Source organism: Carassius carassius, chromosome 47 (assembly GCF_963082965.1).
Source record: "Carassius carassius chromosome 47, fCarCar2.1, whole genome shotgun sequence".
NCBI lineage: Eukaryota > Metazoa > Chordata > Actinopteri > Cypriniformes > Cyprinidae > Carassius > Carassius carassius.
In genome coordinates, this window is record NC_081801.1 from 24,486,351 (window position 1) to 24,504,513 (window position 18,163).

The following is an 18,163-nucleotide window of genomic DNA, read 5'->3' on the forward strand; positions in this document are numbered from 1 at the left end:
AAATAGTAATGTTGGAAATTTTGTTACAACAACTATTTTTTTTTGTAATATTTAGTAAAATGCAATTTATTGCTGTGATAAAAGCTGATTTTTCAGCATCATTACTCCAGTCTTCAGTGTCACATGATTCTTCAGAATCATTCTAATATGATGATTTTGTATTTAAATTAAAACTTTTTTTGACGTTTGCCTGGTATCAATTATGAAACATTGCTGCTATCAGTTTCACCATTTCTTTTATTGCAGTCAGTATTAATGCATGACATATATTGCCAGTAGGCTTAAGCGTTCTGCAAAGCATTGGCAAAAGTAATTACCATAAATGTGTCAGGGGGAATAGGAAGGAGTTATTTTAATCATTTACTAATAAACTAGTGTTTTCTGAGTCTGTGTCGCAAGGATGAAGTTTCCGATCCTGTCTCGGCATCTCCTCATTAGACGTGCCTTTAGAGAGAAGTGTATCTTTACATATTATGATTATAATCAAAGAGGTTTTGTTTTTGATTTGTTTTATTTTGTTAAGTCGTAATTTAAAGCTTATATATATCATGCCTGTGTGGCATATATTTGCTGAGTTTCAGTTCATTTTTGTGAAGTGCTCCTGTTCAAGACGAGAGGGCAGAAAGCGCTTCATGTTTGTTTACTTTATTTTATAAAAGTGCAAAGTTTTTTTTTTTTTTTTGAGTGCACACAAATAAAAGTAGACCCTTTGCAGTAAAGAATGATGCATTGCTCTTGCCTTTATGAGCAAAAATTATGGTGTATCCACTGAAAAAAATGAAAGCGATCACGCTGGCGTCTCCAAGTCCTGCAAAGCGCGCTTTAGTTTCCACTCTCAGCACAGACTATTGGATATAGCACACATTTATCTGCTTGAACTGTTTTGTGTCTATAGATTTTATTTTAGGCAAGTTGTGATGATTTGACAAAGCTAAATTGATCAAACATAGGCTCACTGTCTGACACTGGCCACTTGGTTGTTACTTTAGAAAACAAAAACGTATATTTAATGAACAAAAATGTTTTTTGCTTCGTTTTTCTACAACCCGAATTCCGGAAAAGTTGGGACGTTTTTTAAATTTTAATAAAATGAAAACTAAAGGAATTTCAAATCACATGAGCCAATATTTTATTCACAATAGAACATAGATAACGTAGCAAATGTTTAAACTGAGAAATTTTACACTTTTATCCACTTAATTAGCTCATTTAAAATTTAATGCCTGCTACAGGTCTCAAAAAAGTTGGCACGGGGGCAACAAATGGCTAAAAAAGCAAGCATTTTTGAAAAGATTCAGCTGGGAGAACATCTAGTGATTAATTAAGTTAATTGATATCAGGTCTGTAACATGATTAGCTATAAAAGCTTTGTCTTAGAGAAGCAGAGTCTCTCAGAAGTAAAGATGGGCAGAGGCTCTCCAATCTGTGAAAGACTGCGTAAAAAAATTGTGGAAAACTTTAAAAACAATGTTCCTCAACGTCAAATTGCAAAGGCTTTACAAATGTCATCATCTACAGTGCATAACATCATCAAAAGATTCAGAGAAACTGGAGAAATCTCTGTGCGTAAGGGACAAGGCCGGAGACCTTTATTGGATGCCCGTGGTCTTCGGGCTCTCAGACGACACTGCATCACTCATCGGCATGATTGTGTCAATGACATTACTAAATGGGCCCAGGAATACTTTCAGAAACCACTGTCGGTAAACACAATCCGCCGTGCCATCAGCAGATGCCAACTAAAGCTCTATCATGCAAAAAGGAAGCCATATGTGAACATGGTCCAGAAGCGCCGTTGTGTCCTGTGGGCCAAGGCTCATTTAAAATGGACTATTTCAAAGTGGAATAGTGTTTTATGGTCAGACGAGTCCAAATTTGACATTCTTGTTGGAAATCACGGACGCCGTGTCCTCCGGGCTAAAGAGGAGGGAGACCTTCCAGCATGTTATCAGCGTTCAGTTCAAAAGCCAGCATCTCTGATGGTATGGGGGTGCATAAGTGCATACGGTATGGGCAGCTTGCATGTTTTGGAAGGCTCTGTGAATGTTGAAAGGTAAATAAAGGTTTTAGAGCAACATATGCTTCCCTCCAAACAACGTCAATTTCAGGGAAGGCCTTGTTAATTTCAGCAGGACAATGCAAAACCACATACTGCAGCTATAACAACAGCATGGCTTCGTCGTAGAAGAGTCCGGGTGCTAACCTGGCCTGCCTGCAGTCCAGATCTTTCACCTATAGAGAACATTTGGCGCATCATTAAACGAAAAATACGTCAAAGACGACCACGAACTCTTCAGCAGCTGGAAATCTATATAAGGCAAGAATGGGACCAAATTCCAACAGCAAAACTCCAGCAACTCATAGCCTCAATGCCCAGACGTCTTCAAACTGTTTTGAAAAGAAAAGGAGATGCTACACCATGGTAAACATGCCCCGTCCCAACTATTTTGAGACCTGTAGCAGAAATCAAAATTGCAATGAGCTCATTTTGTGCATAAAATTGTAAACTTTCTCAGTTTAAACATTTGCTATGTTATCTATGTTCTATTGTGAATAAAATATTGGCTCATGTGATTTGAAAGTCTTTTAGTTTTCATTTTATTAAAATTAAAAAAACGTCCCAACTTTTCCGGAATTCGGGTTGTAAATTAACTTAATAAAAAAAACGAAACGACATATAATCACTTTACCATTACTTACAAAACTGAACTACTTTAATAGTTGGAACAGTAGTATTAGCTGTTTTGAGAGAAGTAGTAATTTGAGATTAACTATCCCAATTTAATTTGAGACCCGTGCAGGGCTCTACGCTGGTCTGCCTCCATGGTCCAACAGTGCTCGTCAATGTCAAAATGATCAAGATGGCCAATCAAATCAAAGAATGCAGGTCTTATTATCAATGTCACAATGCAACTAGAGTTTATGGAAAGATGTAAGTAGTACTGTATTAGAAAACTGTTTTACGATAGAAATGTTTAGCAACCGACAGTTATAGACTATTTAGTGATGAATTAGCAGCACGAATTATGTGCCCAGCTACATCTGATTCAAATATTATGCTAATTAACAGTGAGTGGTGGTTTCAGACATTACAGTGCTTCACTCGCACTGACTCTTATTCTGCCTGAAAGAATGAAAAGACCGAGCTGAAGGTTGAGCGATTCGACCAATCAGATAAAAGCAGCGTTTCAGCTCCGCCCACAAGTGTGAATGAAATATTGAAGCCATAAACCGAAATTATCAAAACGTACATGGACCAACGGTCTTGTCCATGTTCTCTCACTTGAATCCTTTTCTTGAGATTTGAGTCTCTGACCTTCTGCAAGCCCCGCCTTGTTCACGCAGTGATTGACATGGCAGGAGGGGGCGGACACGTGATCGGCTCGGAATGCATTTTCAATGTGCATATAAAATTTTGCTACATTCATTGCGGAACACTGAATGAAAATGCAATCGTAAATGTCTTGACTGTGAGTGTTAATGCATTTAAGAAAAATAGCATTTAAATGATAATTTTGCCACAGTTTTTGCTTGAACATGTTAGACATATCTAATCATTTCTGTAATACATTTTCATTTTAATTTTGCAACTTATAAAGCGTTAAAATTCGTATTCATTTTACATGTTAAAAATGGTGTATGAAATGGCAAATGAAAATTATGTAATTTAATTTTCATTTTCATTTTGCACCAAACGTTGCACAAATGTATTGGAAAATGTAAATGTAAATACAGAAATGCATTGTCATTTTACATATTGCATTGTCATTTTGAATATTACATTCCAAATTGAATAATGCTACCCATATTCTTCCATAATTTCCGGCATGCAGAGTTTTAAATTTGACAGCCATTCACACTTAAACAAAAGTTTCTTCTTTTCTCAGAATTAGTCTTCAAGTACACTACTTCAGACAAACTCTTTAGCGAATAAAATAAAAAGCATCTCCACTCCATCTGCGAAGGATAACACAAATATGTTTCCTTAAATGACTGCTACAGCTTGTACTCAAGCACTGACTTGACCAGAGGCGAATGTATAAGATGGGAATTTGTGTGCAACAGTAAATATTTAGGTATTTGTAGGTAAGCTGTTTACTGGGTGCATCTCAGATCTGTAAACCTGTCAAAAGCTGTTTTACTGTTCCAATCATGGATCATGCTGGACTCGTACAGTCATCTCAATTCGATAGGGATGTAACGGTTCACAATCCTGCTTTCACAATATGATTTTCTCAAAAATATGTTAATAAAATGAAATTTAAGGCAAATTATAAATGAGCAAGTGTCTTTTTATTATTTCTCAGACAAAATACAGCAAATTTCTTCAAATAAGTAAATAAATAATACAACTAAAAAAATATCTGTTTATATATACATAGGGTTTATGCTATTTCCAAGCTTGGATTTTTCTTACTGTTTTTTATTTTTTATTTTATATCAAAATGTCCACAGAAAATGGACCTTGTACAGAAAAAAAGGCCTGACTTTAGCTTTGTGTAATTATGCTACATAAAAGCAGGCCAACTGAATGAGACCCAAGCTCAATCTCTGACAGCAGGTGGCGCTTATGGAACAACAGCAATACAGCGTTTCCTAGGTTACAGCTGTGCTTATAAACACTACTTTAATATGCATTATACAGAGACAAGGTGAAGTTTTCTGAAGATAGTCTGTTCTATTCAGAAATACATTCATGTAACTCCTGACTCCCAATTGTATCGTGATTTGTTTTACATCTCAACTGACTTGAATTGCATATGTTACCCTGGACCACAAAACCAGTCTTAAGTGTAAATTTTTCTAAATTTAGATTTATGCATCATCCGAAAGCTGAATAAATAAGCTTTCCATTGATGTATGGTTTGTTAGGAGGACAATATTTGGCTGAGATACAACTATTTGAAAATCTGGAATCTGAGGGAGCAAAAAAAAAAAGTTGTCCAAATTAAGTTCTTAGCAAAGAATATTACTAATCAAAAATTAGGTTTTGATATGTTTATGGTAAGAAATTTACAAAATATGTTCATGGAACATGATCGTTACTTAATATCCTAATGAGTTTTGGCATAAAATGAAAATCTATAATTTTGACCCATACAATGTATTTTTGGCTATTGCTAACTTCAGCCTTCAGACTGGTTTTGTGCTCCAGGGTCACATATTTTAAGCGATTTTCAAATGGCTCAGGATGCATCATTACATATGCTACCTAAAATTCAAAGGTGATACGCTTTTAGTAAAAAGTGGATAAGTTGCTCTGGAATTTAGAAAGTATTTGAATAAAAATCACCTTTATTTTCCCACAGACTTTTCGACCAATCAGCAGTGGCTATAGCCCCACTCCCATGAGTCCGTCCCCCAAGAGTCCCATCACAGGCGGTGTGTACAATAACGGCAACTCCAGACCTACCTACAACAATCCAGCTGGCCTGTATTCACAAAATAATGGAAATGGTGCCCTAACAAAGCAGATGGCAGGCCTCAGCCTAGGCTCCCCCCACAGGTGTGCCATTTTACAGCTATTCACACATGCACAGGAATAAAGCATTTTTTTCTTTGGAAGAACAATAAGACGAGGCACATAAGGTAAATTAAGTCAGTTCTGATTTCACATTAACTGTACACTGATCACTTCTAGCCAACACAAACCACACTGCTGTTGCAACGGCCAGAAACTGATATTTATGATCCTCACAAGGCTGTGAGAAACAGTGATTTATCAAGGAAGCAATGTTGGAAATGTACAGTGCAGGTCCTGTCTTCGCTCAGAGCTTTTCACAACAATAAACACTTCAGACTGAAAGATATTACAGCTCTTCATGCCTATTGTTATGTAAAAACCAGTTCATGTTAGAACTGGATTGTGAGTGAAGAGACGTCAAGGGAACATCTGCTGCACTGATATTTGCAAAATACCCTTGAGTTTCCTGAAGCACTAGAGTATTTGTATGAAAGATAAGGGTGAATGAGAAGCAGTTGCTTGCTTGTAAAACCCGCTGTTTATTCTGTAGATGACAAATCCATTGTTTATGAATTCCTTCTATACTTAAAGTGGTCATGAAGTGCCTTTTTTATCATCTTGTACTGTTTTCTGAGGTCACAAAAGATTTTTACATCAAAAAACATAATAATCTGGAAGTAATAGACTCATTTTTGTCCTGTTTTGACCCGCTCTGTTTGAATAGGCGTTATCTGTTTGGATTTTAGACTCGGAAGTAAACGCCCACTGATTGGCTAACAGTTGTGTATGTTTGACAGCCTACACAACTGATAGATGGATGCGGATTTGATTTATGTTAAAAACACATACATACGAAGTACATATCAAATGATCTGTAATAACAGACAAAGCAATAGTGGCGACGTAAACAGCTACTCACTTGTGTGCTGGGACATTACTGTCGGATCCAATAGAGTCGCACAGCATCATCTTTTAGATTCAGTCTTTCTGAAAATCCTGCGTGGAATTGTGCCTTGTTTATAAACAAATCTATATCTTGTTAAACTTGTTAAAATGAATATGAGTTTAATTGATCTAGCTGTTATTTTCAAATGATAAAGCATGTCATTTTGGGGAGAAATGTCTTTAGGGTATTGCATTTTTTAGAGGAATATTACAAAAGTCGTAACAGGCAGAAAATTATACCCTAAAATATTCCTTTTTAGGTAGAGTATGCAGCTTTACGGTGTTCAAAGTTTTGACTGATAGATTTTTAACAAATGTGTTTTGATTGAAATTTAAGCACTTACATTGGCTTCCATTCTTTCAGTTTTTATAAATACCTTGATTCACTGAAAGATTGTTTTGCTCAGTATGAAAACATATGGCAATAGCAGATGTTTCTGGAAGAGAAAGAGATGGGGATGTGTTTTTTACTCTCAGTTTCAGCCCTGAACTGCCAGTGAATTCATCAGGCAACCGCAACGGTTTCGACCCACAGTCAGATGTCTACAGGATGCTTCAGGATCATGAGGAACCTGTGTCAGCTCCCAAACAATCTGGCTCCTTTAAATACCTGCAGGAAATCCTGGAAGCTGAGGATGGGGGTCAGTTTTACTTTCTATTTCTCTCTCAGAATGTATGTTTAAAAGTTGTTAATTACCAGTAATATGTTAAAAACGGTCCTATATAGTAATTTGTTTCTATGATTTTATCAGTTGTACCTTTAAAACTAAATAACTTTTGTCCACTTTTCACGTAATATGTGTGTATATATATATAATCTTAGTAAACAGAAACCTGTTAATTCAAAAGACCAAACAAATTTTAATTTTCCATTATTTGCTGTTGTGTCACTCTAAAGTGTGGGCCTTAAATCTCAAACTGACTGAATGAAGAGGTGCTTGTATGCTTGCAGTGTTAAGCACTGTATATCTGCTTTTTATTGTAAATAGTCTTTGCAATTTGTCCATCCATATTGAAAGTGAATGTGTTGTCCAACATGGCACAGTGTGGGTCCAGATTTACTGTCAGTTTGCACCGGCGCAAAACCTCTTTTGGCAGTAAAAGTGTGAACTTTGCAGCTGACCGTATTGCATATGCATTTGTAGGCATTTCCCTTTGAGACACAACATTTATGGGAGGAGAGGATTTAAAAGCATGCAAGGTGATCTGCGGTAGTCAGTTTACTGGTATTTGCACCATTATTTAACACTACAAAAAAAGCTGCTGCAGAAACAGGAAAAAAAAGTAAAAGTTGCGGCTGGTTTTGAGTCACTTGTTTCATGATAAGCTGCAGGTTACAGTCGATCTACTTTTTTTTTTTTTTTTGGTAACAAAACTGTGATATGGTGTTTTATCACAATACATCAGTATATGCTTGTTACTAGAAATGCTACGCTATGTTAAAATTGTCATGCTGCTTAAAAATGTATTCTGTAAATGCACTGCATTTTTGGGCCAGGTCGCTCTCTAGTCTCTTGCAGGCTAAAAAAAAACTCAAAATGCTGTGCTTTATGTCATTTAAGCCCAAAAATATGTTTTGTCTCAGCCAAATCCCATAGAGAGACTTCTAGACCACACTATACATACAATTTGCCATTTCTCTTAGTTTGAATTAAAGGCCTGTGGAGCCACAGGGCTCAGAGATCAAGTGTTTAAGTGTGTAAATAATGGTATTCGTTGACAGGTTTGGAGTTGTAACCTGTCCCAGCAGTCCTTGGGAATAAGAGTTAATGATCTCACTTTGGCACAGCAACAGTCGGTTGACGGAGGCAGGCACCATTGTATCATTTATCCGTAATTTTTCCTCGGATGTTTCCTCATCCAGCAGCAGGGTGGTTTTCTCCACTGAGCTCATGCTACGCCAGTCCTGGTTCTAAACTTGGCTTGAAACGGAGAAAATAGGAGGAGGCCTTGGCAGCTGTGCTCCATACTTGGCCCCAGCAGTGCCCTGAAGCTAACACACACCCGTGATTTTCAGCTACGTCTGCGTGGAGAATAGTATCTGACCTGAGACTGAAGCGTGAAGGACATTCATTTCCGGCCAGCTCTTGTTCCAGGGACAGCTGCTGAGCGCTCATTTTGAGTTGTTCCTCACTTTTTAAAGCAATAGTTCACTCAAAAAATGAGAATTTATTCAAGAATGTTATTTGAAGAGCGAATTTGTATGTGAATTAATGGAACAGCATAACTGAGGACAGTTTTGGGGAAAGTTACTTTTAAAAGTAATGCATTACAATATTGCATTACACCCTAAAAATGTAACTAATTGCATTACTTAGGTTTTATGAAAAGTAACGTTAGATTTTTTTTGAGTATCTTTTGCATTACGTTTTCTCATTTAGCCTGATTTTGCTTGTTTGTTTTTAATATAAACATTTTTTAAAATTTTTTTGGTGAATGTACAAAAGCCCTTTTACTCCAAAAGTGAAATGAATAAGCCTTAGGCTGAAGGAAACGTAAATTCAAAAAGCTCAAATAAAGCTTTCAGCTGTTCTGCCATTATGGATTGCATAAAGACTGGGACGCAAGAGAAGTATGTTCAGTTGTTTATCTGAAGTTGTTTTTAATCAGTACGGTTGAATTCGATTTATTTAAGGTCAGCTACAAAGACACTGATTAATAAATTGGGATTAAATGCATAAAGGACATTCATATTATTTACCATATTTAAATATTACAGGTTTGTGTTCATTTTGAGGAATACAGAATCTGTTTTTGTGTGAGTGAGAAGTAGTAAATGCATGTTACTTAGCAGGGATGCACAAATGTTTTTCAGACTGGTTCTCATGAGAGCACCTGGAGGTTTGGTTTGGTTTGGTGCTCACATAGTGACTGTGACCCATTAAATATAACTACAAAAAAATCTAGTAATTATTAATTTAAGTAATAGCATTATTGCCCTTTTCTCGTAAAATAATAAACAAAACCGTAAATACAGTGTGATATTACTATTATATTTAAAAATAAATAGTTAGTTTTAAATAAAATTATTTGAAAACAGGCTACGCTTAAAAAAATACAATGCTAATATTTACATTTTCATTTCTTTTTCATGAAGTTTCATCATTTTCAAACTTAAAATCAGCAGTTATTACAGTCAGAAAATCTAAACGGTTATTGTGCATTAATGCAATGAGCTGTCTGAACTTATTTACCCAGCACATTTTTTATTTTGGTCATGCATGTGCAGCTGCACACCCCTCATGTGCATCCCTGCATATAATATTCTGTGCCCTTGACTTGAGTTTATTTTCCTTTCAGGGACCTCACCGGTGGACAAACCTAGTGTCAGAGGCTTGCGTTCCCCTGTCAAATCTCCCGTGCCAAAGCTGGGCAGCCCCATAGCGGCTCCTCTGGCACCAATCCCCGGTTTACAGAAGCTGCCGCAGTGCACACGCTGCGCAAACGGCATTGTGTAAGTTGTGCTTCATATCAGTTTGTTTAAACAAATAGTAGTATTTGCAGAGAAAAGCCCACAATTGAACATTAAGGAGATTGAAAGTACTGACATAACAAGTGACATTGGAAGCCAATATGAGTTTGTTTCCATATCTTTGAACATGAACCTACGAAGCTTAACTTGCTGTCAGTGAATGACATTAAAAGTGCACAAAAATAGAGTGTGTAATAGTTAAAGGATTAGTTCCACTTCTAGAATACAGAATATCCTGATAATTTACTCACCACCATGTCATCCAAGATGTCCATGTCTTTCTTCAGTCGCAAAGAAATTAAGATTTTGGAGGAAACCATTAGTGGATTTTCCTCCATATAGTGGACTTCAATGGGGACCAAATGGCTGGAGGTCTAAAATATGGTTTCAGTGCAGCTTAAAAAAATTAAAACGTATATACTTTTAAACCACAAATGCTCGTCTTGCACTAGCTGGACTTCATGCATTGCATAATCACATTGGAAAGATCACGCGTGACGTAGGCAGAAGCACCGACCCAGTGTTTGTGACGCGAACCTACAAAAACGGCCAAACAAAAAAAGGTAAAACGATAATGTCTGACGCTTTTGAAGTTGGGGGAGAAAATGAGAAATTAGTTTTTCTTCCTTCCCTTGCTTTATGAACTGGAGCGCACACTTTCCTACCTGATTACATAATGCATGGATTTGTGGACACACATCTCAGAGCTAGTGCAAGATGTGCATTTGTGGTTAAAAAGAATATACATTTTTATTTTTTTTTTATCAAATAAGCGATGGTTTTGCTAGATAAGAGCCTTATTCTTTGGCTGGGATCATGTAGAGCCCTTTGAAGCTGCACTGAAACTGCAGGCTAGACCTTCAGCTCGTTGGTCCCCCTCGACCGTTTTCCTCAGAAACTTTAATTTCATTGCGACTGAAGACAGAAAGCCATGAACATCTTGGAAGACATGGGTGTGAGTAAATTATCAGGAAATGTTTATTCTGGAAGTGAACTAATCGTTTAAATGAAGCTGACCTGCCGCAGCATGTGTTCCTCTCGCTGCACAGGTGATCCATATATAACTGCAAGTCACTTTACCGCTGTTGGCACTTTCCCACAGTTTCTATTAAAAATGAGTAAACCGTGAGGTCATATGATAAGGAAGTTCCACTGAAGAGTTGACAGATGTTATAACCGCCAAATAACTGTTCACTGAGATTAATAATAGGAAGTGGATTCCCAGCTAACAAAAAAGTTATAAAAACATTATTTCTGAATGTTCTCTGAAGGTACAAAATGTCCAGTTTTTAAGATGTTTTAGAAACGTTTCTTGGAACGTTAAGGGAACATTCGATTTTATGTTTTACAGCATCATGGGAATGTTACTTTTGAATGTTCTCTAAAACAAGTAGCAACGTTTAAAAAATGCTTGACGAACATGCAACTAAAACATTTCAGAAACGTTCCATGAACAATGTATAAATAATGTTTTTGTGCTGACATTTTAAGAACATCATTAAAGACCAGATAACTGAACAAATGTTCCATTAATGTTACTTTATAATGTGCAGGAGAACCTTGTACTTGTATTCAATCAGCCGTTAGGTTCACATAACAGACATTTGTCCAGAACAGTAGCTTTCTGTTTCTGTTTTATATCTTGGGTTAGATTAGTTTTACTGATCAAACATTATATGGCTAATCCTGCTTTAGAAAGTGTTGTTCTCAGCCATATTATCATAACCCTTTTTTCTTTTTTTTAACAAGTCTATCCATAGAAGTCTGTAGTATTGGACTAGTTTTCTGGTTTAAACCAGTTTTGCTCAGTTTCTCTAGAAGCAAACAAGTCAAAGTCTGCTTTATTGCCAGTTCTGCCACATGTACTGCACATGCAGAGAATTGAAATTGAGTCACTCTCAGACCCTTGGTGCATACTAATAACTCTAAACACTAAAACAGTAGAATGTAAAAATACAAATACAATATATAAATATGGACGTGGAAAAACAAAAAGGACAGATAAAGTAGCACAAGGCACATGGCAGATAGAATGCAAACCTGTGAAATAAACCAATAGTGCAGATTTAATGAGTGTAGTGCAAAAAAAAAGATAAAATAACACTTCATAGAAAATAGAAACATTAAAATTAAAAGAAACCAGGTTTGTTGTTGTTAGTGCATAACAAAAAATAAGATGTCTATTTTAGAAAGAAATCATTGTAAACATTAAGGTTGTTTGAAATGTTTTTATTTATACTAAGTAAACTAAATCAAATAAAACATTGATAACTTTTTTAATTTTTTATCTTAAGTGAAAGCTCTATTTTCATTTCATATTATAGCTGATTCTGCCTTTGTTTGTGGTGAAATTAAGGACAAAAATAATTTATTGTGTCTAAAGAAAATATATTAAGTATGGTCTAACTTTTTTATGTTGTTTGTTTATTTGTTTGTTGGAAGGTTCTGGAAAAAAAATTAGATTTAAAGATTTTTTAAATCAAAATGTATGGTTTAAACTAGGGATAAGAGATGCAGTCAATTAAAGCTATCGATGGTCGATTAACCGGTTTAATTTTGGGTTGTGTGCGGGCTGCAGGACACAGGACAGATAGGCTATTCATTCCTACAACTTGTTAATTCGTTCCTGCGACTTATTAATTTGTGGCCACAACCCATGTTTCATTCACTTTCCTCCTTAAATAACCCTATGATTCAATTAAAAAGAGGTAACAAATTAATAAATCCAACAAATTCTTAATTTATGGCCGTGAAATCTTTCATTTCACCTGCCACATGTTTACCACAGTTAGAGATGTGAAAACAGTGATAAAAAGTGAATCACAATAAAATAATCCTGTGAAATTAGGAGGGTTAGATGGTGAGGATTAAGGAAAAGAAACAATGCCTAAATATTATTGAATTTGTGGAAATTCATGACCAACCGGCAAATCAGAACAAAGCCGCGTAAATGAATGCTATGGGCTCAAACGGCATCCAAAAGCATGATTGCGATGTAACATTTTCCAGCTAACTAATTATTCCTCTAATAAACTGCTTTTTATACCACACCTTTTATAATCAGATATTATAATTTATAAATGAACAATTTCTGGATTCAAAAAAGGGACTGTGACCGACACAGACAATACGTTTTGCCGGAGCATTCGATGATGTCACTAAACGATGACAACACATATGAGCATCCTTTACAAGTTTATGCATGGACCTAACTAGCCTAGGGCACAGGTTTTAAGCTCTGGGACTAAATGGTATGCTTTAAAGAAAATTGTCTATGGGAAATACGACTAAAAAAGTTTTAAAACACGTTCACGAAAAATAAAGGATTACAACGAGCATTCTGTTTGTTTGCTTTATTTTACAAAAGCACACATCTGTTTTTATTGTTTGTGCAAAAACAAAAGTAAACATTTTTGCGGATTATCTCTTACTCCAAAAATTTAGGTTTTTTCATGTTTCATCTTATCGATCACGGTGGTGCCTCGCGTGCACACATCCCACATATTATAGCAAATCAAACTTACATTGCAGTCTGTTCATTATCAAAATACAGTCAACCAAAAATATAAAAGGTTACACTAGTCAGTTTAAATAGACCGTAGTGTACCGGTCCTCTCTGCTTTTAAGGAACGTTTTTGATCATGTGAAGAGGATGATCTTTTCCATCTATATGTGAATGTATGTAAAGTACAAGCCTAGTTTACATTATAAATAATTCAAATACATTGCGAATATGGAAATATTTGGATTTGTGCAGAATAAGACATGAGCAATAACCTCCAAATGCATCTATCCAAACGTATGTCGCGCTCTCTTCATTTTATCAAATGATCATAATCACATGTATTTAGTGTTGTCAAAAGACCCGGTACTTCGGTACCAAGTCGGTACTAAAAAAATTTAAATGTGACGGTACCAGGTTTCTTTAAGTACCGGTAGTACCGAGGTCCCGTTCAAACCCGGTTCAGCCATAGACAATAAAAGAAAGGGTTCAGCGCTACGATTTCCGTGAAGCAGAAAACGAGGACGGAATCTCAAAATCCAATCATGAAAATTAAACTTACATTTTAATATGGACAGTCATGGAATTTGTCAAAGTTAGCATACATTAATCAAATCAAATCTCCATATGGACCAGTAGCTGTAAATATTAAGCTGCAAAAGTTGTTTGAAATATGAATCCGTGTTCTGCATGTCTCTGTGTGAATTAATTAATGACAGAGACGTGCGGGTTTGTTTACTACATAGACCGAAGCGCATGACGCTTGCATTAATTTCAGCATCTGAGCTTCAGATTCTCTCTCCATCAAGCGATCTGAACTTTTCAGTTCATCTCAATGGACGCATAGTGCACCTGTGTTTGATGCTCTGTAAACTCTTTGTGAAGGCGCACGACTCACCGTCGCTTTACTGATAGTGCGGTTTCTCACACATGCAAAGAGAGAGAGAGCGAGAGTCTTACCACGCTGAATCGACACGCTATATGTAAACTATTCTTTGTTGTCTTCTCCAGTCAAAATAATGGAGTTCATTTAGAATTATTCATTCATTTTCGAACAAGCAGAAGACATACCGGTTTCTCCGGTAGTGGGCGGAGCTAATGCGCAAATGGCAATTTCATTGGCTGGCGCTGATCTCTTACCGTCCCTGTTTTGATTTCAGCAAATCATTTTGACCGAACGCAGACAACGTGATTAATATTCATGAACCCAGCAGCTCATCAATTCATAGTGCATTGTATATACATTACTATGATAGTAGAATTAGTAGTAGTATTATCAATACTCAAATGACAAATATGCATTCATTAGGCCTAAAAGTTAATTTTTACATAAAGGCATTGTGCTAGAAATATTACTATTATTTAGTAAAATGTATGTGATACTGCTACTGTTGAAAAAAAATATAAAACTTAATTTTTTAAAGAAATAAATCACAATATTTCTTCCATGTTTTAATTTTAATAGCAAATCCCCTTTATTTACCAAAAATAAAATGTTTAAATTTCATAAATTAAAAGACAGATTAAATTTGGGTGAAACTTGTTTACTGTTTTTCATAATTATATAACTTGTAGAAAAACTTTAAACACAATTGTAAATAAGTATAAAGAATGGCATTGGTTTTATTTTTAGTGCTAAAAAGTTTTTTTTTTTTAATTAGCATATTTTTGTGTTTTGCATTGGTACCGAAATTGGTACCGAGAACCGTGGATTTTCACTGGTATCGGTACCGAATACTGAAATTTTGGTACCGTGACAACACTACATGTATTAATTTTATAATTCTGCAACTAGCATTTTATTCAGACTAAAACCCCTTTATTTAATTTGATAAAGCATTTGAAAGTAGCTTTTGTACATCCTGTCATGCCGGTGACTGCGTTTCATTTAGCAGCATTAAGGTTAATGATGATGTATTGATTAATTGATCGTTAATTTAAACGTCGATCAATCATGGTAATGATCGAAAACTGACACCCCAAGTTTAAACCAAAACAAATATATTTGGCAGTAACAAATAACATTTTTCTTTTTATAAGTTGGTCCAAAGTATTTTTTTTTCGGTGTATAATACTAACCGAGAGGATGCACTGTATTTTTTACACCATAGCATTCAATTTCAATAATGTTAATAAATAAATTTATTTATTTCTCAGAATTTTTTTATATATATTTGAAAAGTTTGCAAGGAAAATATAGTTGCAAGCTCCAAATTGTTGAAATTGGAATGAAACATTTATTTATAAACATGAATATTAAAGCCCTTAAAAGTGTCTCTCTATAAGATTTGTCCTTTTGTACACTATTATCTATCTGCCATTGATAATAAAATCCCAGAAGAGTAAGATACAATAAATGACATTTAAGAACTGTCTTATAACGCAGGGGAACCATTGTGAAGGCCAGAGACAAGCTCTATCACCCCGACTGCTTCGTGTGTGATGACTGTGGGCTGAATCTAAAGCAGAGAGGATATTTCTTCATCGATGAGAATCTGTATTGCGAGACGCACGCCAAAGCCCGAGTGCAGCCTCCGGAGGGGTACGACGTGGTGGCAGTGTATCCCAACTCCAAAGTGGAACTGGTCTAACACACACACAAACACACACAGGTTCCCCTTGAGGATTCAGCTTGGCGAAGTGGAAATGAGAATAACAAACTGAAATATCTTTTTCAGTCCCTGCTCAACTTTATCCTGGACTCGCGTTCTGTAGTTTGTTAACCTGCAGTTACCCTCCTACTGAAATCGAGCAGCACTTATTTCTAGGTTAGATGGCCTTACTAACATTCGTACAGAGCAATTCTAGTGTTGCTTTAAATTTAAAACACAAGATAGCAGAATAGACAAAACAGCGTTCCAGAAGAACATCTGTTCACCTAAATTCCAGTGGCACACCAACGATTTATTTTTCTGAAAGCTGTGGTGAACTGATATGCTCAAAAATGCCACGAAGAATGTTTCGAGCCATGTGGAAAATGGAAATGGTATTCATTTATTCAGAACGTTTGGGACGGTATGTTTATTCTTTGGCTAAGAAGCCAAGACATGTTTTTTCTAGCTTCCATTGCCAAACCCCGCTTCATCTTTGCAGAAGATAATGAGACTGTAGGAATGGAAAACTGCATTTGATTGGCTCTGAGCAAAATTATGCTGTATCTGTGTTGTATGTGAATGTAATCTGACACGTAATTGCTTTTCTGAACACAATTTCTGTCACAAATATGCATTTCATTTTTTAAAGAGACTCTGCGGACAGTTTTTTCATTCGCATCAGCTATCTTCATGGTAAAACAACCATTTGAAGAGAATATTGATAAATGAGGCTTTTATCTATTCAGCATGTTTTCGGTCACAAATCTAGCTTGCTGAAAAAAAATGGTTTAATGGCGCAAACATTTCTAGATAACTGACTGCGTTTGCATACAGTATGTGATTGAAACTAGATTTATTTTGATGGTTTGGGTGACTTCATGTAAAATGAAACCAGAATAGTAAAATAGATATGCTTTTATTTTTTTGTCTTTTCGTTAAGTGGCTAGGCTTTTGTAAATTCTGTAAAAAAAAAAAAAATGAGAAATGTTTGTTTTTCTAGTTTCTTATGAATGATGCATTGTGTGGGTTTTAGAAACGTGTAACACAACTTTACATGGTTGACCTAAGAACCGTCTGTAAATAATTAGAATGCTAACAGATAATTTTTCAACATAATGACATTTGAACTGAAAAGCGAAAACTGAAAACAGGTACTTATAGTCATTTTAATGGATTATTAGGTCATTCCAAGCCCTTCTGACTTTCTTCCGTGGAACACAAAGGAGTAATGCTCATGCTGGCCAGATGCAGTTAAGCTACTAAAAAGCAGCATGAAAGTATTATAAAAAAATATCCTATATGACTTGCTGCAGTCCGAGTTCTTTGAAGCCAAACAATAGCATCGTGTGTGAGGATCAGACCAAAACTGAAGGCAATATTGTGACTCATATTCCATTTTCAAAACTGCTTGATAATCACATTGGTTTAACTATTTATTTCTTCTGGAAGTTTTGTGGTTGTTTCTCAGTTACAGTCATTAATGTGCATGCAAAGTTTTGCCATGCAGATGTGTTTTGGAAACGCTGTACAAATTATGATTATCAATTGTAATAGGGGTCAACCTGAACCCCATTGGTTTCCATACAATTTGCCAAAAAAAATCAACACTCAACACAACCAGCAAACGGTCAAACAAGTCCATCTAGCATATGTTTACATAGAAAACAATGCTAGCGCACTGGAATGGAAAAACACGTTCAGTGTGAATGCCCCCGAAACCATTTATTCAGATGTTTCGTCTGCCATATCTCACATATCTTCAATCTTTAAATATGACAAATCAAGAAATTGCATCAGGAATCACTGGTTCTCACATGAAGAACTTGATGAGCTAATTCAGCTGTGTTTAATTAGGACAGAAGCCAGCGCCGCAGGATAGTGGCCCTCCCATTGGAGGTTTGGACACCCCTTTACTAAACAGTTCCACAGAAGAAAGCCATGCAACTTTGGAAACACAAAAAAACACACAAAAAAAAGCAGTTTTGTTTTGAGCAGAATGCTAAGTGAGTCTGCGTTAGCGCCTCCCAGAGCTCCTGTGGATGCGTTCCCAAACTATTGCCAAATATCCATTCGCTGTTTTCACAAGCCCGTATGCTTTTGCTTATCAGAAACACTCTGCATAAGTGACCATCATTAAAATCTTCCACTTTCACAGCCGTTGTCTTCTTTCTTCAAAGCACTTCATG

At 35.9% G+C, this 18,163-nt stretch overlaps 1 protein-coding gene across 2 annotated transcripts in view; it reads left to right on the forward strand.

Annotated features, from left to right (window-relative positions):
- The window catches only part of pdlim4 (PDZ and LIM domain 4), a 38,516-nt gene extending 21,903 nt beyond the window's left edge, over positions 1-16,613 (forward strand). The window contains exons 4-7 of one of the 2 annotated variants that reach the window (XM_059541878.1): positions 5,310-5,506; positions 6,887-7,050; positions 9,710-9,863; positions 15,770-16,613. In XM_059541878.1, the coding sequence (XP_059397861.1) occupies positions 5,310-5,506; positions 6,887-7,050; positions 9,710-9,863; positions 15,770-15,974 (720 nt within the window). In that variant the 3' untranslated portion in view covers positions 15,975-16,613. The remainder of the gene's footprint in view (positions 1-5,309; positions 5,507-6,886; positions 7,051-9,709; positions 9,864-15,769) is intronic. The other variant, XM_059541879.1, reaches the window with a different exon arrangement.
- Positions 16,614-18,163: the final 1,550 nt, after the last annotated feature.